This window comes from Agelaius phoeniceus, chromosome 4, assembly GCF_051311805.1.
Source record: "Agelaius phoeniceus isolate bAgePho1 chromosome 4, bAgePho1.hap1, whole genome shotgun sequence".
In the NCBI taxonomy this organism is placed as follows: Eukaryota; Metazoa; Chordata; class Aves; order Passeriformes; family Icteridae; genus Agelaius; species Agelaius phoeniceus.
The window spans coordinates 2803897-2826735 of NC_135268.1; the positions used below are offsets into that span (position 1 = coordinate 2803897).

Below are 22839 nucleotides of genomic sequence, written 5' to 3' on the forward strand. Positions count from 1 at the left end.
CCCAGGAACTGATCTGTGGGGGAAGAGGATGAGGGATACCTCTGTGTAACTCTTGTATTTGCTGATTCTGCCTTCTGTCAGAAATGAACTGGTTTCCGACAGCTCTCAGGAGGTGCAGCTCCAGTGCTCTCTAGTGGTCAATGGCGCTGAATTATTTTTTTGTGGTTTTGAAACAAGAACTACTTTACTGCTGGCTGATCTCAGGAGTACTCAGAAGTATCTTGATATTAACGGATATTTTTCTCTTCAGGATTTCTAGGACCTAGAAAAGTTGCTATGAAATACAAATTTACAGAAGCAATGATTTAAATCAGGCATTAAAATTACACCTCAATAATATAACAAACAGTAAAATTTGACATCATCCTTTTTATTTTAAAAAGCATGAAAACAGTACAAAGAGAAGAATGAAGAAATAAGTTATAAGCAGCAGTCTGACCACAGAAAATAAGCTGACCCTTATGTTCTCTAGCAGCTGTAAGGTAAGTAGGGCTAATGATTCTCTTAAGTAATGTAACTAGCTTTAGTCTAAGAAGTCATAGGACAGAAGCAAGAGAGAACACATGACATTCAGAAGACTTTAATAGTGTTTAAAGACAAACATAATATACAGAGAAACCCCTTAACCTAGTACAAAAATACTGTGCCCAGAAACTATGTATTTGTTCAGGTATTTTTAAAAGATAGAAGAATACAAATGGACAAACTCAGTGACTAGTGACTGTGATTAAGGTTTTTATTAAACTATAATAGGAATGTATGTTAAAACTATTTACAGTGCATTTCAAACTACATTCTTTAAGAGACACATGCAGGTGTCTGCCATGTGAACACCAAGAGGACTCAAATTCTAACTTCAGTTACATCTATAAGGTACCTTGGGCATCGGTGGCAATAGCTGAACCAGTAAAGAGCAGGTGAGGCAGCTGTCACCAAGGATAAGGGTTTGGTCCCTCTTTACAGGTAAGAAAAGACAGATTTGACCCATTCTTTCACTTTCTATACAGCACAGCCCAGCTCCCCTGAGGTAAATGGGAATCACAATACTGACTTCAGGTGGGCATCTGGGCATGCGTGAGGCCATGGCATGCCAAGCTCGTGCTCTGGGAGTTAGTGGGAACCAGCAATTACAGAGCATTGTCACATAAATACACATTTACAAACACTGGTACTCAGATAGGAGTTTCTGTATGCAAACACCCTTCCTTATGTGGAGAAGAGACTTTGCATTCACCTCGCAATGACCAAGATGAAATATCCTGCTGTCACAATTTGCTGTATTTAGCAAGTGTCACTAATTACCAGCACAGAGTCTCTGGTGGTTCTTCTTGTCAAAGTCCAAAGCAAAAAAACCCAGCCCTCATTATTTACCATACTCTGGCCATACTCATTCTGCTGTTCAAACTTATATTTTAAATTAGTGCAAGCCCCTGAAAAAGTACAGCAAGGAACTGGAAAATAAAGCTGAAACCTTGTGGAATGTAAACTGCATGTAATTTAACATGAAGAAAAAACCTGCAGCATCACAGAGATAAGACTCTGAATGAATACTACTATATTAATTTGCTTGAAAAATGAGGGCTTTATAAAAACCTTTAAAAACATGTGAATTTATTATAAGCAAGGCAAATTTTTTCCATAAAAAGTCTTTGCCATGTTCTTATGCATGACTGGAAGGGACAGCAGCTGGATCACTCCTCTAATTTTAAGGGCCTAGACCTGATTCTTCATTATCTTTCAGTATAATGAGTTGGAAAATCAGTTACCTGCTAATTTTGACAAACCTTATGTATGAATTAGTTAAGTGCCCTGAATTTGTCAGTTCATACCACTACCAGGTAAAATGTATTGGGTTGGAATTCAAAAGATGCATGCAATTGTGAGAGGGTGATGCATATAAAGAGGCTTTGGTTCTCTCTTCTGAGGAGAAATCAGCTGATCATCAGTGAAATTAATTGTTTCCTTTTATCAGTAGCTCACTTGTATATGTGCACAGTGAAGATATGAGTAATCTGCTCTTAACTATAAACTGCTTCTTAATTAAAAATTCACACCATCTCCAAAGTCAGCATTACATTATTTCCTCCCCACACTTGCTTTAACTGTATGATATAATAGAAAACCTAGGCCTTCAGCTAATATTGCATGTGTGGCTAATTTCCTGGAAAATTCAGCTCAAGAGCCTCTCTGTTACTTGGAATTAGAAGAGGTAGGGTTAATCAGGAATTTTGTGTGTGTTAGCACAAGTAATTTTTTTCAGAACAAATCCAGAAATAAAAGCGTACTTCAAGAATTAAACTGTGCTGTGAAGTGAGTTTGAAAGAAATCACATTTGTGTCTGAGATCAAGTAGGATACTAACTTAGTTGTCCTCATTGAGAGAAGTATTAAGAATTAGTGGGACAAGTTCTTGTACCCAGAAATTGAAATCTCAAATGCGACAATGCTTTCAATGGACTTAAGGCTGAACTGTCAAAGTGATAAACTCCATTTCAGCTGGTTTCTTGTGTAAGCCACACTGATTGTTACAGCTAGATAATATCATGTCTTTGAGAGCAGACTGAAATAAGGAGATACACAGCTCATGATGAAATGAAGGACAGCTGCATAGCTGTAATCCACCAGCTGGCTTTCACAAGGTTCAATTCTGAAGACAGTGAACTTGAAGCAGAAACCTGCTGTAGCCAGGTTAGGTTTGGATTTTTTTCCCATATTGTCCCCTATTTACATGATGAAAGGAGGGAGCAATTTCTGCAATTGAGTCACACAAAGCCATGACACACTTTGATTTTGCCTTCAGGCAGAGTAAAACACTATGTAAAGGCTTTGAATCTCATGAAATACAGCACTCTATGCTTTTAAGGTTCTTAAACCAGTAGTTTAAAGGCTTTGGTTTTATAGAAATATATACAGATACAGGTGTGTTACAATATTTAAATGTTTATTTACTAGGAACTGTATTTATATGTAGGTTCCAACATTTGTGGTGGAAAAGATTCTATGGGATAAATGTGTACAGATATATAATTAAATATATGCACATACTGTATAACTGTCCATTTTAAGTGAACCTTTCAAAAATGTAACATCATGCCCTTCTTTTCAAGTCAAAGGTATGAATCCAGCACTCCTTCATAGCATTTATAAATTTACTTATAATAAAGCTTTGCTGAACACACAATATAGCAAAGAAATACTGGACTATTAATGTCAAAGTTACATCACTACACTGTGATATCATCATAGTTATCTGCTGTGTTCACCGTGAGTTACTAGTCTCAAACATAATAGCAAGAATACACCTTTATATACATATATTTTATTCCTATTTATATTAAATATGTATCTCATCAGTATAATAATTATATTTCAGTATCTCAAGCACTCAAGAAAAAGACTATACAAGGGCTATGCAAATCCTGAAGCAAAGTTTTCTATTTATCCAAAAGTACCTAAACCTTTTTTTTGGGGGGGGGGGGGGGGGGGGGGGTGTGTTGGCAGGGTGAGGCTGCTGTCACCTGCATACTGTGTATGCACAGAAATACATATACAGAGTACTGCAAAACAGCAGTCCTGGAATTCTTAGTGAGTGTTGCAACCCATCCTTTTTTTTTTTTAATTTGTTGGGACAGAATAAGGAGAAATACTTCTGTAGAAATACTTCTGTAGAAAAATGTTTTCAAATTCACAGCTGCAATCATTTATTATTGGTGCTCACTAGAGAAGCCTGAGATAGGACTTAATCAGTGACAAACAATTTAGTGTGGCAGAAATACTGCTGACTGTCAGAATACCTTGTTCTATATTAAAAAAAATATCAACTCTATAACTCAGCATCATCCAACATTTTGAAACATTTGCTTCATCTTTTCTTAGCTCCTGGCATCATTTGTCTAAATGAAGAAATTGATAAAAAGGCAGAGTTTTCACTTTTTGACCAGATCTTACAACTTGGGTTGACAATCTCCTCATAAGAAGAACTTATTGCAGTTTCTAACTAGAATTTCCTGGAATATTATGATAGAACTAAATTCCCACACTTAGAAGTCCCGTGCCAAATGTGCTACTTTTGTCAAATGATGATTTTAACTAAAAAATAATGATTACAGATTAAAAAACTGGAACATTTTGTGTGTCTCTGTGCAGCCAAAGTTACCTGTGCTGCTAATGCATTTTATACTACTGGCATGTGTCTCCTTATCCTGTCCACCTAAAGAATTGTATTCCTCTCCTTGTATTCCTCTTTTGGGATTTGTCCAACGTGTATATTTTCTTTAATTGTTTCCAATTCAAAACCATTTTTATTAATTATCTTCACTTAAATAATGCACCAATTTTATTTTTTACTAGTGCAAGTTAATTGATTTCTTACTTTACAGAACACTAATGCCTCACACACAAATGGCAAATCCCTGTAGCACTCTTGGCCATTTTTGCTTTTGGTATTTTTTTTCCCTATTTCTTCAAGACACTATGATTAATCATGTTAAACTGATGTTAAAATGATTTTTAAGAGATGTTAACATAAAACTTTCTTCAAAGTGGTCATAGCCATTTCATAGTAACACTGGCCTGAAGAATCAGTCATTGGTGGTCACCAGGAGTGTGCCCTTCCTGCATCATTCTGATTCAGCTTTTCACCTCTTGCAGTCATTCTCTTCTGCCCGTGATCCAGTCTGTTGGTTAGATGATGTTAAAATCAACTTCCAAATGAAGTTAAAACCAGCATACAAAACCAATCCTGCTTCGTTTCCATTTCTCTGTGTACTTCTTGCAGCTTTCCATGGCAGCCTGTCAGTTATGTTGGGATATTTCATCTGTCTTCAAGCAGTTTCCATTGGGCATGGAGAGCTCGGCCACCTCTACCACAGAACTCCTGAGACTCTGGCTGCCTAGTCATTCACAGGGGTCTTAGACATTTCTTCAGCTGGAATAACACATTTGCTAAGACATCCATCTAATATGGAAAAATCCAAACTCTACTGGGTGCACAGATTTGGGGGGTTTTCACCTCAGAGCCCAGTTCTGCTGTCTGAGAGAAGTTAGCAATAGTTTATTTTGAATAGGCTCCCAAGAGCGAGTCCCAGTCTTTGCTCTGAACCTCTGGAAACAGAACAGGCAAGACTGCTCAATATTTTTATAACATAATACAGCAAGATGGGAGGAGGGAGAGCAAAGGTGCAAAATGCAGTAGTCTTTCAGATACTGGCCACAACATGATCACAAACAACTATGTACATCTGTAAAGCAACAGGCTCTCGGGCACAGTCAGTGCCTGCACCAGTACCTTCTTGTGGGCTGGGGTAGCAAAAACCACCCCTGCAGGTCTTCTTCCATCTCAGTCAGATGTAATAAGAGAAACATATTGTCTTCAGATAATCTTGGCATCTACGCAGTCATGCTATATCTTGAAATGGGGAAAAAATAATACAGCAGTGGCAAAACACAAGCCAAATTCATACAGTGTTTAGCAAAATGCAGTACTCCCTTATTACTGTGTCTCCTACGTGAACTTGGGCTTATGGTGGTGCAATCAGCACATCAGTTCCGTTTGCCTTGGTTGCTTTCTCCATTAATCAGGTTCTCTTGCTGCTCAGCCAAGGCTTGCCATTTCTGCCTGTTTTTTCTGCAGCCATCCAGCAAAGGGGAGCAGGCCTCTGACACGTGCGTTAGGGCCTGAAATACATTGAAAACATGGAAAACAAATTGCATTCAATTTTTAATTTAAAAATGGAGAATGAAACACATCTCATGTTTTTTTCAGATTTCTATACTTAGAGGAAGACTTGTGGATCATTAAATGCACTGGTTAGTTAACACAAGAGCTGGGTACAATTTGGACTAGGATCACTTGGGAACTGTAGATAAAAGCAGCAGTGAATATTTTAGAGTAAATTATTCCAGTTTTTCTGATCTTTTCACAAATAGAAAGGTAAAGCTCCCCCCTAATAGGAAGAAATACAGACGTTCACAGAAACACAGGCTCTAGAACTGTGGGCATTCAAGTCTGCTCAGGCGTTCTCTTAAAGTTTTCTGTTTGTCCAATCTGTATGTTTGGAGACACTCTCAGTCTTGTTTCAGGCCTACCTCCTGCTGGAGACAGTTTTCTGGGGCTTCAAAGCAAAGGCTGCCTTATTTTCCTGACTGTTTCTACAGCACAGAAGCACTTGATTTTCAGGGACAGCAGCTAGTAGCTCCCTTTCTCTATCCCTGTTTCCTTTGAACTGGTGAATGTGTGTTCTTTTCAGAAAAGCTAATTGTGTCAGAGGGAAAAATTCAAGTAATCATCCTGTTCCTTGCACTGGAAGGTTCTTAAGAATTCCGTTTTCTGTTCATCTCCTTTCTTTTTCTCACCTTGGTTTCTCTAAAATACTTGGTACAGTTTAAATAAACAGACCTTTGCTCCAATGTTGTACTGGGTTAAAAAAACCCCAGAAATCATTATGTTGTTTTTCACACTGGATTTGACCAAGCAGCTTCTCGTACAGTTTGTGACCAGGACAAAAAGCATTTCAGTGAATTATCTCATGCAATGCTTTGGTGTGTGATGAAAGAGAAGGAAAAGAATGGGATGGGAAGTGTTAAAATTGGGTCCATTTCCTATACGTAGCATATCACCTTTTGTATAACAAATTCTGAATTCTTATAAACTTGTAAACACTTTCTGTCAATGCACTACCTGGATACCATTGTTTCCCTAGAGATCAAAGCATTAGTTTTGCGACTTTCCCTGATAATCCAGAATATAACCCAAGGACATAACACCAATTGCAGAGAGCACAGCATTTTAACTAGGTTTAAAAAAATTGTGACAAAACATGTTAATCAGACAAATATACAACTAATTATAAATACTAAAATAATAATTTCTTCAACAGAATAATGAACCATATGTAATATAAAACAAAAAAATATTTTCTAACTAAGGGGCTAGTTTTTAATTTGATTTTTATTCTAATTGTAAATCTGTGTCTACTGGCAAGCAGCTCTGGTTTCAGATATTTGTGGTTCTTCCTTAGGCACCATACCTCATACAGCTGCAAACAAACAGCATCTATGAATCCAACCTGCATGCTGGGAATTTTGTTTTTCTTCTCTCTGTTCATTAGATCCTGCAGATAATGAGAGAACAAGTTCTGTGTTTAAATGTATTCAATATAAAACCCAACCAAAACCGAAGAGAGTGTGGAACTAAAAAGCAGCACCTTAAACAGCACAGCAAGCTCAGCACAGTGGGGTGTCATTACAGGTGTTAGAAAGAAGGGAATTGGACTGCATGACTTCCCTCAGGAGACTGGCTTGGGGTTGACAGAGCCCAAATATCCAGGCAAACTTACTGGGTTTGGATAGTTACATAAAGGTACCAACTTGACAATCTATTTCCTGGCCCAGTTAGTAACACTGACGTAAAGGAAATAATCCTGTCTGTTCTTCTGGTTCAGAAATAATGACAGACTGTTGGTGTTTTGGAACCACAGAACAAAACTGGCTTCTAGCAAGCCAGGGAAGGAGCTAGTCCTGCAGTGTGGTCAGTGGGAGAAATTTTAAGTGCCGTTTCCAAAAGACATTTTGCAAGAGGTGCCACTTACTGTGGGTTCTATGTTGAGTTCCTTCCGCTCTTTATCTCCTTGATCAAAGAACTCGGTAGCCACAAGCTCAGCAATCTGTAAGAGATTTCACTCATTGGGAGCTCTAAAAATTTGCTTGCTACCTACAAACAAGAGTGGTTCCTATCTCTCCTTAGGATATATCATATTAGCCCCCACATACATCGTGAGACTCCAGTTCAGCATTCCACCACTGCCTTTGCAGTAAGGACTGGGTGGACGAAACAAACTTGAATGCAGTTTGCATTTAGGAAACCTTAAAAATTAAACACATACCCGTTGCTGAACTGGCCATGGTTTAGTTATGGCTGATAAGTCACAAGCAGTCATCAGCATTGCTCTGCAGAACAAACAGAAAGAAAGGGATAAATTACTCTATGTGAAATCTATGTAGCCCCCAAGTCAAGTGACTGGTAAAATAGAATATAGAATTTCAAGGAACATCAAGTCAGAAAAACAAGTGAAATTAGAGCAAAGTTATAAATCTAACTCCACATGCTATTTAAGAAAGTTTTTTATACAGGTTGCACTCTTAGTAGTTCAGACCCAGGGAGTTCAGTGATCCATGTGACAATGCCAGGTTGTACAGGCCCAGAGCACAAAGACCTGCTGGGTTTAATGAAGTTCACAGCAACATGGCATGGCAAACTGGCTACCGAGTAATATTAACTGATTTCATGATTATTCTGCTCTAACTTACAGAAATAGCTCCTTTTGTGAGGGATCTTCCATATTAAACTGCTTCTTCCTTAGAAGTTCAAAAAATTCTCCTCTCCTCCTTAAAAAGAAGTTAAAACAAAAGATTTTGCAGGATACTGACATGATGCTAATATCCAGCAGTGATTATTGAGCAAAAGTTTCTTCTGACTTACTTGATGTAGAGTGCCAGGTCTGTGGCAAGAATGGCTTGTTTTATCATTTTCAGTGTAGCCTTGTATTCTTCAATGGAAAGGCTGCTGAGAATCTGATTTCCCTTTACAAAAAAAGTCAAAACCAATGCTATCAGTAAAAAGGGCAACAGCACACCAGTTTGCTTAAGTATCTCTATGAGTTGCTTGCTGATATCTGAGGTCATTCTTTTACCCTCCTTCCTCTTGCAGATTGCCTAGTTTAAAAACAAAACTTCCAGTCTTCCCAAGTAATGGCAGAAAGCTGCACAGCAGCAACACCATCACGGACTACTACAAAATGAAACGGCAAGCAGAGCAACATCAAAGCCTTTAAGTCCATTTTATTCATTAAAATTAAATTTGTCACTGGCTGTATCACAGCTTCTCTTTCCTCATCCTTCCCCTCCCTGAAGCAGAGGAATTATTCCCGTACCTGCCCATACACCTCTAGTAAACAAAAATATTTTCCTTTTATGAAGCAGCATAAATAACAAGTTATTAAGTAAAAGTATGAACTCAGCAGCCCACTACGAAATGAAAGCACTACAGAGCAGGAACTCGCCTCAATTGTTTTTCCATATTTGCCTACCTGAATAGGAAAGGATCGCTATACTACAAAGGATGCCAGAAGTACCACAACCTGTGGCACAAAAGGAGCAGTCCTTTGGAAGGATTGTGAATGCTAAATAACTGGTCTTGAGAATTAGTTAATAGCATCAAACAAGAAGAATGTAGTTTTATTTGCATATTTACTAAACTTAGGTTTGGCTTCACTTCGGAATGTCAACACAAGCAGTGCTTGGTTTGGTCTCATCAGGGCTGCTTTGTGTATGTGTAGGCTGGAATGTTTTTGAAATGAAAGGAAGGACTGGGGTTTGTTTGGTAGTTCGTAAGAGGTCCTGAAAATGGCACAAAGCCTTTTGTTTCCTTTGGTGCAAGGAAGCAGGTACTCAGAAGGATGTTAGCAAGGCTTCCCTTATCAGGCAGCACTTGGAAGGCTTTGGTAGCACTCAGCAACAGAACTGTGATTTCCATGTTGCTGCATTTGCTTTCTTTACCCAAAAAGGAATAAAGAGCACTTTGGAACATGTAAGGGTGGGATTCTATCCAGAGGCTAAAAATAGAAAGTAAAATAGTTTCCTTCAGCATACACAGCAATGTGGCACTCACTGGACTGTTCAGGATCATAAGGCATTGATCAAAATGATGATGCTCCATGATTGAGTGGCAATACAGCTGAGCCAGTGGATGTTCGCTTCTGAGGAGGAAAGAGATGGAGAAATCAAATTAGACAAACATATTAGTGATCCAGATATAACTTCCCTTTTAACATCCTCTTTGTAGGAATATGGATAAAAAGATAATGCTGTTCCTTTGTCAGAGCACTTACAGCTCTGGTGTTCTGCCTTCTCTACCTGTAGAGACCAGCTGCATGCGAGGAGCGACAAGGTAGTAAAAGGTTACATAAGGAGTGAAAGTTCCTCTTTAGAAAGCAAAGGCAACACGAAGAGTTCATTCACAAGCACAGTTTAGGAGACAGTTTTGGTTTCTGCAACATATTCTTAAATACTCTTAAACCAAATGTTCTTAACCTACCTGTCATATTTAGTCAGCTCAGCTGCTGACCTTGTAAGTAATAATGCAAACCTAATAGGAAATCCACTGATACCAAATGGAAAAATTCCTGCAGACCTCAGTGCAATACGGTGCTGGGCCCAAAATGTTGATCAAGTAATTTTCTTGTGTTCGTAACTATACTGGTGTTTCATCACCACTGTTGTCATGACCAATCTACTGCAACATTGTTACCTACCCTTTGCCCAGGGTAAAATCCAAAAGGGAAACTGCTTACAGGCCAACAGTGATGTTGACTGTTCTACAGGCAGTGAAAAAAAAAAAAAGCAGGAAACCAAATTGTGTAGGTACAGAACCTAAAAATATCTTAGTGCAAAACTTAAAAGCATCTTAGTTTAGAAAATAGAATTTGCTATTTGAGTAGCATTTGAGTAGAATTTGAGTAGCTTTAGTCAAAATAGGGAAACTCCTCTCTTGAGAATTTCCAATTTCTCCCTGTTCCTTGTTGCATAATACAGTTCTTGGTTTTTGCTGCTCTGTCTTAATTTTCAACCCCTGGTCCCACATTGCTCATGTAGTCTCTTCAACTAAATCTGGATTGTTTTTGGAAGTCTATTTGGTGATGATCCTGGATCTATTATTTTAATTATAATCTGACTTACAAATACTTAATCATGTCAGTAGCTCTTTTAGCATATAATTCCATGAGATTTTCTGTGTGGTTAAAGACCATTCACAAGACTTAATGGCTGCAGGATTGGGCCCCTGTGTGAGTGAGCGCACAGAGGCTCAAATAAAAGTCATAAGAGGAGACTCTGGGGATTTAAGAAGCACAAAAATGTGGAGAGAAAGATGGAAAGACAAACAAAAACCCAGAAAGGAAGATGAAAGGATGCAAGCCCCTGAGGAATATGGGCTGGCTGCCCAGCACCTCCTCTGAGACCACCACAAAAGGGGCGTAGAGCAAATGTACTCTTGTGTTTCTTTAAGGAAACAAACCACAGGATGGTGCCAGCACATGCTGGGTGAAATTCCCACTGAATGAAGTGGGATGCATATTGTGTGTCCCAGAGTTCATCCTGACTGGAGAGAGAAATATGTGAGAAATCTCTTAGGTTATCTTCCCAAAGTATTGCTCCAAACTAGAGCTTGCTTAGTACTCGCAGACCCTAACTGGGGCTGGAAATAAATTCAGGTCTGACTTTTGTAGTGGCACTTGAGTCAAACCCCCACCCCAGGCCAAAGGGCACTGTGGCTTTCTGAGCATAGGGGTTTGGTTATGCAGCTTTCTGTGCTTCCTACTTTGCATGTGGGATTGGAGCAAAAAGAAAATAACCCCCCCTGCATAACTACCAAAAGGCTTTCAAGCAGTTTCCTTTCTATAACTTGTACTGCCAGGACCATTTCAATTTTTGAAACCCTGCTGCTTAAGAAAAAAATCATACACTGAATATCTACCCTCCCTGTTTCAAAGGAAAAAACAAAAGGGATCTGTTCCTAGAAATAACTTTTGTATTTAGGTTTAAAAAAAATTCATGGAACTTGCTGTTGAGAAAGGAATTATTAAGCTATAGCCATCTCAGCTTTACAGCATGTGTAAATGTTAGATTTTGCTGTCTATGACACTTTCCCAGGACATTTTTGAGAGGAGATGACGCATCTCCAGATGTCTTCCAGGAAATTTATTTTTAAATAAATAAAGCAAAAAATAGCTAACTAGTTCCAATCGCTGTGAGGCTACAGTTACTGCTGGAATCCTCTATTACCAAGCTAGAAAAAGATCACTATTCTAATGTTGTGGAGTTTGGTTTTTTTTCCTTTACATATCAGTCAGTGTTACTCCAAACACATCTGAAATGCAAGAGTTCTGCTTCAGCTTACTTTTTTTCTGCCTTTCAGTATTCTGTACCCTAAACAAGTTTTTCCTCCCCTATGATCTTACTTTACACATAGTGAGAACAGCAGACCACTTCTTCACTTCAAGGGTCACTTCAAGACCCTTCTCCAGCTCTGCCAGAAGAAGATGCACATTTCTGGGTATCTTTTGCCCATCTCTTGCCCAGGACACACTGCCATATCACAGGAATCACATTAAGCCACACTTGAAATCAACTGGAGACTCCTATGTTGTTATTTCAAGTGATACCATATTCACTTGATTGGGCAGATTTCAAACTACTAATAAATTCTAAGTAGCTTGAGTTAAAAATGAAAATATGGGGAAATTTTTAGACTTGTTCTGATATTTCATTCTAATAATTTCAAGCCAAAAGATTTTGTTTAGTAAAAAGATTTTTTCAGTGTTATAAATATATTTTGCCTTTTTGTATTGTAAAGGCCTTTCTGTAATTCCAGATTGGATCAAAGTTAAAGAGTACAGATAAACCACAATCAATGCAAAACAACCATACATTTTTAATGTGATTTTAACTATGCCACTTATTCTAAACAACTTAGAATTCTGGAAAAACGTGGCTAAACCAAGAGTAAAACAATCTGAGTTCAAAACAATGGGAGACCCCTCTGTATCAGAGGGGTGCAGACCTCAGTGCTGTGTTGGCCTGGACAAGAAGTGAGCAGCTGGGTAGGGCAGGGAGTGATCTGAAAAGCTGCACATTTCCTACACACTGTCACTTGGAAGCTGCAGCCTTTTGCTGCCACTTGATGGGAAATCAGGGAGGGGACTTTGGGAGCAGGAAAACATTGTCCCTGCACAGCAAAGAGTTCACTTAATCTGCCATCATAGTTAGTCAGCAACTGAGGCAGTGCATCTTCTTCAAAAAGTTGTGAATGGTTCTGCGTGTTCCTACACTTTCTGCTTTGTGAAAACCTGCTCCTTTGCACAGCTCCACAATATCAAAGCAGTCAGGGTGTATCTAACTTAGCTCTGTGCTTAAGTTTGTTCACTCACTTGTTTTTATTTAACTTCTCTCAGACCCACTTACCTTTGTATGTAAGAGTTGTTCACTCCCCTGTGATCCAGATCATGGCTCAGAGTTGCTATCAGCAAAGCCAGCGTTTCTAAGTCAGTCAATTTGCTCTGTATGCAAAGAATAATGCCAGAAGTGAGTTGTGGATTGATTTACTACAACGTGTTTTACATCTGCTTTCTGAATAATGGGACCTGCTCTTAGTACAGTCAAAAGACAACTCAGTTTGGAAATGATTGATTTTATATTTCTGCTAGGAAGATGCATCTCCCAAGTGTTTGCCTTTCCCCTCAAACTAGAAAAAAATTGAATTATGTTCAATGCTGTTCAGACTCCAGAATCTAGGACATGAGAATCAGCAGGGAGTGAATCCAGTGTAGTTAAGAATAAACAATTTATGGAAATTGCAGTGGAGCCTGTCAGGATTCCAAAAATAGCAGGCAAACTATCAGGATCATCAGAGATGGCTCGACCGCACACAGAGCTAAACTACCACGTCCATTCCAACAGGGAGGGAAGATGGATGTCCTTGCTTTGGCCTCTTTTCAGCACCTTTTGTCATTTTCACTAGTGAGATAAAGTTTGTAGAGGAAAGAAGTGCCTCTTCCTCATTGGTATTGGGTTTTGACATACAAATGTTGAAAAGACATGTTTATTCAGAATGAACAGAAACATTCTGTTTCCTAAAAGAATATAAAACCAAAACATATAACCTGTTTTGCAAGAATTTAGAATCAGTGTTTTATTTATTTAGAGAATCATCTAGCCCTAATCAGAATGATTACATTGTTTTTTAAATTATTAGATGTCTTCTTAAGTGAAAGGTTGAAAATTTGTTCAAAAGCTTTGGAAGGAACATTTAAATATTTCTTTCTATGTTTTTATGTGCTGTTTTGTATCTAAAGCTGTACTCAGCTTTGCATTTGAACTTTAAAAAATTCCTGTTGAAAATTTTAAGGAAACATCCTGAAAATGGGTCAGCCTTTTTTTCTCTCTACTTTTTTGACTTGCTTGTAGCATAAGCATTAACTTTAAAAAAAAGGACATAACCACGTACGTGCCTTATTAGAGATATTCCCGTTGGGAACATCCCGATAACCGCTTCCAGAGGATTTAACTGAAACAGGCAACGAAAAACCACAGCAGCAGTTTCACAAACCAAGCCCTCATAGCCACAAGTCTTCAGCAGAAGGTTCCGCTGGCAATACCATGGAATAATGAACATCTTACTGACCTGACAGTCAGAGCTGTGCATCATTAGAGAATTTGTCTTAATAGAGGAAATGGAAATGTACCTGAATTTTCCCAGATTTCAGAGCAGCAAACATGCACTGTGCTGTGTTGAAGGCATGTCTCCAGTTGTGATAAGCAACATTTTTCCGATAGTTTTTCTTCACACTTAAAATCCACCTGCAGAGAACCTTTAAGAAACAGCATCACATAGATATATTTTCATAAGAACAGATTTCTAACACATACAAATTTTCTTAATCCCACTTGAAAACTCTCTTACTAAAAAAAATAAAAATCCATCTAACTCAATTACAAATTCAACTGTTTCATGCTTGTAACTTTGAACATAGATAATAACAGGCTTACACCCACTAGTACAGCTCCTATTTTAGTGTGTCATACTTGTGGGTTTGGGGTTTTATTGCTAAGGGTTAAATGTTAATGTCAGAAGCACTGCTGTTAATTCAGAAACTGTATGTTGAGATACCTGGAAGAAAAAAATCCTTGTTTGTCATGACATATTTGATAGAGAAAATTTAGTTATTGAATTTGCTTAAGACTGGTTTTGAAAATAAACAGACAGCTTTTCCCTCCTATCAGCTTGCCAAAACCCAAGCAGAATTGGACTTGGGAAAGCAAATAAGTATGATAGAAAGATTACTACATGGCAGGGTATTTTCTTTTTTATGCAGGAGGAAACACATGTCCTGGATGTTTTACTCAACAGTATTAGAAATTGTGGGTTATATAATTTTATATATATATATATATATATATATATATACACGCGCACATATACACACACTTTTTGTCAGGAAGTGACAGTATGAAGGTCAGGTAGTACTTTGATATTGGGACCTATTCCTTAAGGTTGTTCACCTTAGTACAGAGGTGAAGCTAAGTACTAGGATGTTCAAGGGATCAGATTAGATAATACAGCACTTTTGGCCCTTGAACACTACTAATCTAAATTGGTCTATAAACTGCTGATCTAGACAATAAATATATGCTTTCTTTAACTAATGTTAAAGAAATGTTGTAGGGCCTACGAAACCCTACAAATTGATCTTGCATTTTGATATAAATTCTGATGGGTTTGTTGAAAATGTTGTAAAGCAAAAATAAGGTATTTAGAAATGAAGGTTTCTACAAATAGATGTTGTGTTCATTGAGTGGAAGAGGCTGAAGAGATTTTTCTATTTTACTGGTCTTGATCACCTTAGAGAGATGTGTTGGTAAAAACCTTCAGGGAAATTCTCACAGCCCATCCATGTTATCATCTGCTTCAATCTTTACTATCTCCATATCCATGAAGTTCCTCCTAATCTCTAATCTATTATTTTGTAGGGAAAGACTAAGACAATTACTGCCTCATATGGACATAGTGAACAATGTTATTGTCCTCTTTGTAAGAGTTTTTCATTTCCTGAGGAGTTGCTATCCTCTCTCTCCTCAGTATTCTGTTTTCCAGTCCATTAATCATAGACTGTAAAATGATTTATCCTTCAGTAGAACCAATCTCAGGACAGACCCCAATTCTTCATATGTCTTCCTGGTTTGCTAATTACTCCTTAATACAGATGTCCAATTCTATTTACAGTGAGATCATCTCACTACTCTGAATTCCTAATAATTAAGCTGTCTCTTTCTGTGGGGCAGTATTTGGCAGCAACCATACCTCGTGTTTCATTTGGAAATTTTGCACCAGGTTGAGGTCTGTGAACATTCGAATGGTGCACAGTGTTGTTTCAAAGTCTGACAGCTCAAAGTCACTGAAGTAGAAGTCAGTCAGGTTGAGAGTTTGTGCAGATGGCACTACAGCAGCCTGGAGAAGAATGGGAGAACACAGCTTAGCGCTAGGGCAGAGAGAACAGAACAAATACCTGCTTTTTCAACAGATTAATTCAAAAGAGACACTCCATTTTACCTTCATGTGATACTGAAAACTGATGATTGCTTCTCCACCAGTAAACGGATGATTTACTTCCCCATGCCTCTCTTGTTTAACATTACCTTGGATTTAACAAGCACTTGTCCATAGATCAGGAGAACAAGGGTAGAATTACCTGGTCAGTCTAGTTATCTACATCACCAGAGGCAAATTGTAACCGAAAATATGGATGAAATTGAGAGAAGGAGAAAATAAGGCAGTGGAGTTACATGTTTGTTTTTATGGATATGCAGAGAGCAAAATCCGTAACTCATAACTGTTGGCATTTTTCTAAAAATGGTGAGGAAAGAGATGTCAGTAAAACCAATTTCCTAACCGAATCCACATTCAGCACGATGGGAGTCAGAACATGTCCACAGGCAGAGCTTTCTCAGGGCTAGAAACCTGAAAAATTAGAGTTCATTTGTGATCAGTAATCTTTAAAACCCGTGGTCGGTGGTTTTGGTGCAGTTTGCATACAACCATAAATCTTCAATGTGAAATTTGAAACTACAAGGTACACAATACACCCGCTATCCTGCATATTTTTAAATCTGAGTTTTTCATTGTCAGTAATATCTCCATGTATTACATCCCACTTGTAGTTATAAAATACAGAGTATTTCTATCTGTTGCCCTTCAAAATACCAGCGTTGAGGTTATGCTAAGTCTTATATTAACTCTCATACTAACAAAATAAATGCTACATCTTATACTATAGAACAAAATGTAGTATCATTTACTGCAGCAGAAGACAATGTGGGGTTCTCACTGCTACTGCTTTAGAGCTGTTTCACCTCAATATGAATGTGGTCCAAAGAAAATCAGGTAAATCTGAAATGGTGAAGGAAATGAACCTTTGTGTTTATCTTCCTCTTTGTAATTCTGGGGGAAAACATTTCTCCAGTGTGGGCAGCTGTGTCCCAGAAGGCTGAGGAACTGAAAAGGAAGCATTTGTCATAATCTACAACATTAGTACATGTAACGTGCAAATCCATGGACTTATGGCTGTCAGCTTCTGTTCCATATCAGTTTGCTGTCCTCTCCCGTGTGTGTCAGAATCAGGAAGTCACAGAAGATTATGAAAAAGAATATTGACACAGGGAAAAATGCACCCTTCTTACACATTTCTTCTGCCACTAATTTTATGTCCCTGTTTGGATTCATGTGGGATTTCAGCTGTGAGCACATGAAAGGCCTGCATGTTCAGTGGTAAATAATGCAACTGTTCAGCAAAGCTACTGACATAATTTTGAAAAACTGCAACTGCAGGCTGGGGTTTCTCAAGGAAAGGGGCTGCAAGGACACAGAAGGAGCTCAAAAGAACACCTCACACCTCACTTCATTCATAATTTACCTTTCCCTTCCTTGATATCTTGCCTTTTACAGCCACAACATTAAGTTTCATTTCAGCTGAAATATCAAAATCCTGCACTCTATAACAGTTTAAAGTGTTGTTTAACCAGATTAGCCTATTTCCTTTTTCACTTAATGAAGCCACTAGAGCCTTCTGCCTCCTGTTTTACAGTATGAAAGTTCATCAGCTATTTTAACTTCAATTTATTGAAATGGTTTCTCTAAATACATTGGCAGCAAAAAGAAGCCTATGGAAAATGTGGGACCACTGTGTGACAACTACAAAGAGTTTTGCTTTGTTTCATCTGCTTTGGATGATAAAACACAGGCTGTAGACAGTACCCAGGCTCAAAGGAGGTGACTGATACCATAGGACAGTTCTGCAGTATTTCGAAATGATGACTATAGTAAAAAAATTTGACTGCAGCCTACTCAATACGGCAGATAATTAATAGAGTAGAATAGTGCCAGTTGGAAGAGCCCTACAACCATCTTCTAGTCCAACTGCCTGATAAGTATATATTTTCAGGTTATTTAGAAGCAAAAGGTATATTCAGAAAAAATTTCACATTATTTTGGCCATCTTCAAATGACAATATGAGAGCAAAAAATAAAAACTAAAATAAAAATTTTATGAATGCAAATAAAAGGCCTGTGCTTGTGCTCTGGAATCACCTTAGAAGCAGTGGCTGACACAGGCCAGGACTGTGCTAGGAAGCTGTGGACAATTCAGCCATGCCAGTGGACACTGGCCCAGTTCTTTGCTGTGGTTCTGTTTCATTGAGCAGTAACAGTGGAATCACAAAGATTTCATCACAAGTCCTGAGGAGAAACCTTAGGAGAGGAGTTGCACTCTGGTCTTTTCATGGCCCTTTATTGATGAGCAGCAGTGCGGTAGGACTGAGGTTCAAAAATCCATGTGACACCGTTCTAGAAATATCCTTATTCCCACACCTTGTTGTGTCACTTGGCCAGACCATCCCATGCTACCCAGCTCATGGTCCCCCTATGCCTGCCTTCCTCTCCATCCCTCCTGTTTGTTTTGGTGCAGCAGGGGTAATTTTATTTCCCTGGAATAGCTGCTGAAGGCTTGGAGAACCTAAGCACATACTGTGCTTTGAAATGCATTTGAAATCCTAGCTGTAGTTATTCCTTAGGCAGTGGCTCCTAAACACAGAATTAAACATGAGCAGACAGGACACTGCACAGAAAAGCAACTAGAAAAAAAATTTAAAATCCTTGCATTAAAAATTCAATACAGAGTTTATATGTAAGGCCATAAAGCTGCAGCCATACTTGGGATATTTGAAAGGGACAAAAGCTGTAAGATATACAGCGTTCAGACTTAGCTGCAGAATGAAGAGTCCTCAACATTTCGCTTCTGGAATACTTAATCATTAAGAGTTTGATACTGACATTGCACCAGTGACTGTCTCAAACTCCGGAGGAAAATCAGTTAGCACAGGTCTGGGTCTCACAGTGCTCTGGCCAGCTTTTGTCTCTCACTGTAGACATGATAATATTTCCCTTTTATGTGATTCAGCTCAGGAACCCATCAGGATGGGCTTCACTGTCATTTTTATTTCTGGCACATATGCTTCTGCCCCTTTAGGGTTGACATCTGTGTACAGGACTGCTCTTGGTTGTTCTACTAAAGCAATATTTCTAAAGGTAATAGTAAAAAATGCAATTACCACTGTTACCTGCAGCTCCCTCGTTTCCTCCTCAGCAGCAGAAGCATGGTATGAGAGAACCTACAGGAAGAAAAAGCAGTCCTTAGTACAAAGAAAAAAGCCATATGATGACAAGGTACTTTTCCTAGAGCAGACTTTTCAGCATTCCACTGCATTTGCTGATGAAATTTACTGTCCATGCAGGGCCCGAGCAAGTTTTAGGGGAGCTCTCTGAATGCATAGATATCTGCATCTTTTACAAATCTCCCACAGCACAGAGTCTTCTTGAGATAATTAGGCCAAGAAAACATAAATAGCTTCTATGAAAGACCAAAGAACTCTGATTTTCTCTTTGAAAAGTTTTCACGGCCCACTTTCAAAGGCAAATAATGCATGAAACAGCTCTTATTATGAGCCTGACATTATAGCCATAGGAATTCTTTCAAGAGTTTATTCAGACATGAAAGCAAGTTTTACCCTAACTGAAATTTGGCACAAAAGTCTGAAAGACAATACATTCATTTTAAATTAAAAAAATAAGCTCAGATTTTTAACTATCGAGAACATATGACATGAAAATGTTACAGAGTTTTATTTTTTGTAAAGAACCCATTTAATACACTAACCTATAATCTGGCAGGAACTTCCTATAGCATCTATGAAGTGCTATAGTTGGAGACAGAATTGCTCATTTGCCATATAAGCAAATGATTTGGACAATAGTTTTACCAGCTTTTTATTTAACGTGACCTAATACAGGTTTATTTGAGAACTGTAATGTTTCTTTTAGAGGCCACAGGGCACATAATCCCATTTTAGGAGCTCTGCAAAACACTCTGTTTACATAATGGATGTTAGGAGATCCAAAGTCTGCACATTTTTCACTTTCAGCTTCAAGTTATCACCCTATAACTGAGTAATTCAGTTTCTCAGACTAAAGCCCTCTTCAGCTGTGAAACTTAACAGGAACCAATTTAAAGGCTGTGACCAGATGATGTTCATCTTGATATGGTTTGATGGAGTCTGAGGAAATGGCTGAGAACCTACAATAATGCTGCAGTTAACTCCTCACACTGGTTTGTCTGAAGGACTGAGCCAAAATCATCACCAAAACGCTCAGACAAGAAGAGGAAACGCCTTCCTCTGCCAAACCATTTCTCCCTCCCTACGCAGCAGAACGCACCCACTGTGCTGCCAGCATGCAGCCTCGTGGAGAGGAAGAGATGCCTCCAGCTCCCCACTCAATCTCAGGAGTAAAGTTAAGACACAATACCAAATCAAGAGTCTGCTGGCAGAGTCAGAAACAAGCAGAAAATTCCTGAGCAACTCAACAGTCCAAATGCTGCTCTCCTGAGGGATAACAATCTCTGTTGAGTGTCCCTGTGAGTAGCTGCACTTACATGCAGAACAGAGAGGGTCTGGGGAACATTAGGATCTGTTTGGGGCTAGTTAAGGACCACCTAGATTTGGGCTCACCTCTAGTGTCACCATCTGTTTGGCCATGGCTCTTTCTACAGCCTCGTACATCTGTGTGTTCTGGATCCCCAGGCCACAAAAGATGACAAATGCTTCCAGGAACTCCTCATCATTTCTGTTGAAAGCCTTGATTTTTCCTGAGTTTTCTTCCATCTTATTCACAAGCTGGCAGACTCCTATGTCAGGACACAGAAACGAAAGGAAGTGATACAGAGAACATATCACCATCAAGAATTAAGTTTAGGAAAGATAAGCCTACAGTATAACCACCAACATACATAAGTGACACATAGGAATGTTGTAGGATTTCCCTTTTTTTTCCCTCCCAAAGGGCAGTTTCAATGTATTATAAAATAAATGTTAGAATTTTATATATACATAATAAACTCAAAAGTACTTATTAGGATTTGTAAACCAAAAATGTAGGGCTTTAGAGGTTTGATTGCCCTGTGAAATTCTAGGGTCGTTTTCATCCTAACTTTTATTATTAATACTATTCTAGATTGATATAATCCCTAAAGACAATTTGTCCTTTGGAGGCTAATTAAATTTTTGCAACCATGCCAAAAGAACATTTATCAAAGTCAGAACAGTGGTACACAGAGTTTTCACTTCCTCATTTGAGCCAATACTAGGATTTTTTTCAAGTAAATGAGCTAAACAGGGAATACCCAATATGAGGTTCAAAGCTGAAGTACACTCGGCCTTTTTTTGAGGATGTGGTTGAATTAGAGCCTCTTGCAAACGCTACTGAACTCCTTGAGAAACATCTGACTGAATTCAGCTTAGGTTCAAATGTGCTGATACTTACATTTGTTAATTTTGTGTTAAGAATTTCTGGGCCTTTCTGCACACATGTCATTGAAGAAGTCTGACAGGTAACTTCTACCACACCTTGCTGCAGTTTAAATCCCTGATACCAATGTGAGGAGGGGGAAATTCAGAAATACACCTGCCCTCAGTTTTACCTGCTAAGATCAGAATATTAATTAAAGCAGCTGAATTCAGGAAGATATTTTCTTTGGCAATGATTACTGTCTTAACAGAGTACAAATGTTTTCTCATTGCCCTGAGCAAAAAAGTTGCATTTTCCTGGCCAAGTACCAAGATAGCCCAGCTGCAAATGAAAAATTCTGAAAAAAGTTACCACGTATGCATCTTCCCTATTACAGTAGATAATAAAACTAAGGAAAAAAATGTAGCACACACAAACTGTGGTTTTAGAAGAATGTTGGCCTCACAAGTTTTGATGTCTGGTGACAACGCAACATTGTCCTGTTTCCAAATTGTACTTTGTTTGGGGAACTTTGTATCGGAGTCTCCTCTAAAGAGATCAAGACCATTATAGCTGTAACCATTGAGTGTAATGGCAGGGATTGGGGTATCTGAATATGGCAAACAGAATTCTGAACCTTTATGGAATGAGATGGAAAGGAATGGATCATTGAATCACATAATCCCATTAGAAAAGAATTCATTCAAATAAGGAACAAGATTAACTTTCCCTGGGAAAAAAGAAGCTGATTTACAAAACTCTTCAGGAAAATCCCATGAAACTGACCTTCATATTTCTGTTTAGTACATCTTATGACATTATAATTATTTCCATAGCAACTGTGATGTAATGAACACAAGATGAAGACAGTGAATATGCCACAAAAGTAAGTCAATTCTTAAAAGACACAGTATTTGCACATAAATGTCTCTTTAAAAAATAGAGAACTGCAGTAAATATACTGTGTATTACTTAAAACTCTTGAACCTCTTTCAAAAGCTTCCCCAAAGCACTGAGAGGTCCATTGATTACAAACGAAGGAACTCCAAAGTCTTTCATTGGGACAGAGTTATAAAATCACAGCAAGATTGTGTAAAGCTTTTACCACATACCTGAGAAATGTACAGGTCAGGAGAATAAAGTTCTTTTCATCTTTCTTGCTAGTAAGATTTGCTCGGGTTTCATGTGGACAGTTTTTCTTACCCCCATCCCACTTCCCAAATTCTGGTTTGGGGCATCCTAATCTTAAAAATAATTTTAAAAAGAAACCAGACTTATAGTAATAGTCATACATGCTATGTAGTATTGTAAAGGAACTTCTGGGTACTATCCCAAAGAAAACTTCTTGACCTTGCCCTATGAAATAATTGAACATGAGGCAGCTGTGAAACTATA

The 22839-nt window shown here is 38.3% G+C and overlaps 1 protein-coding gene across 8 annotated transcripts in view; it reads right to left on the minus strand.

Moving 5' to 3' along the window:
* Positions 1-349: 349 nt before the first annotated feature.
* PDE5A (phosphodiesterase 5A) overlaps positions 350-22839 on the minus strand; it is a 57317-nt gene continuing 34827 nt past the window's right edge. For 7 of the 8 annotated variants that reach the window (XM_077176724.1, XM_077176722.1, XM_077176727.1 and 4 more), the window contains 12 exons: positions 20670-20845; positions 19215-19274; positions 15913-16059; positions 14297-14422; positions 13017-13111; positions 9667-9754; positions 8479-8579; positions 8307-8384; positions 7883-7946; positions 7589-7663; positions 7028-7111; positions 350-5675 (listed from right to left, as the gene is read on the minus strand). In XM_077176724.1, coding sequence (XP_077032839.1) covers positions 5541-5675; positions 7028-7111; positions 7589-7663; positions 7883-7946; positions 8307-8384; positions 8479-8579; positions 9667-9754; positions 13017-13111; positions 14297-14422; positions 15913-16059; positions 19215-19274; positions 20670-20845 — 1229 coding nt within the window. In that variant the 3' untranslated portion in view covers positions 350-5540. The remainder of the gene's footprint in view (positions 5676-7027; positions 7112-7588; positions 7664-7882; positions 7947-8306; positions 8385-8478; positions 8580-9666; positions 9755-13016; positions 13112-14296; positions 14423-15912; positions 16060-19214; positions 19275-20669; positions 20846-22839) is intronic. The other variant, XM_077176723.1, reaches the window with a different exon arrangement.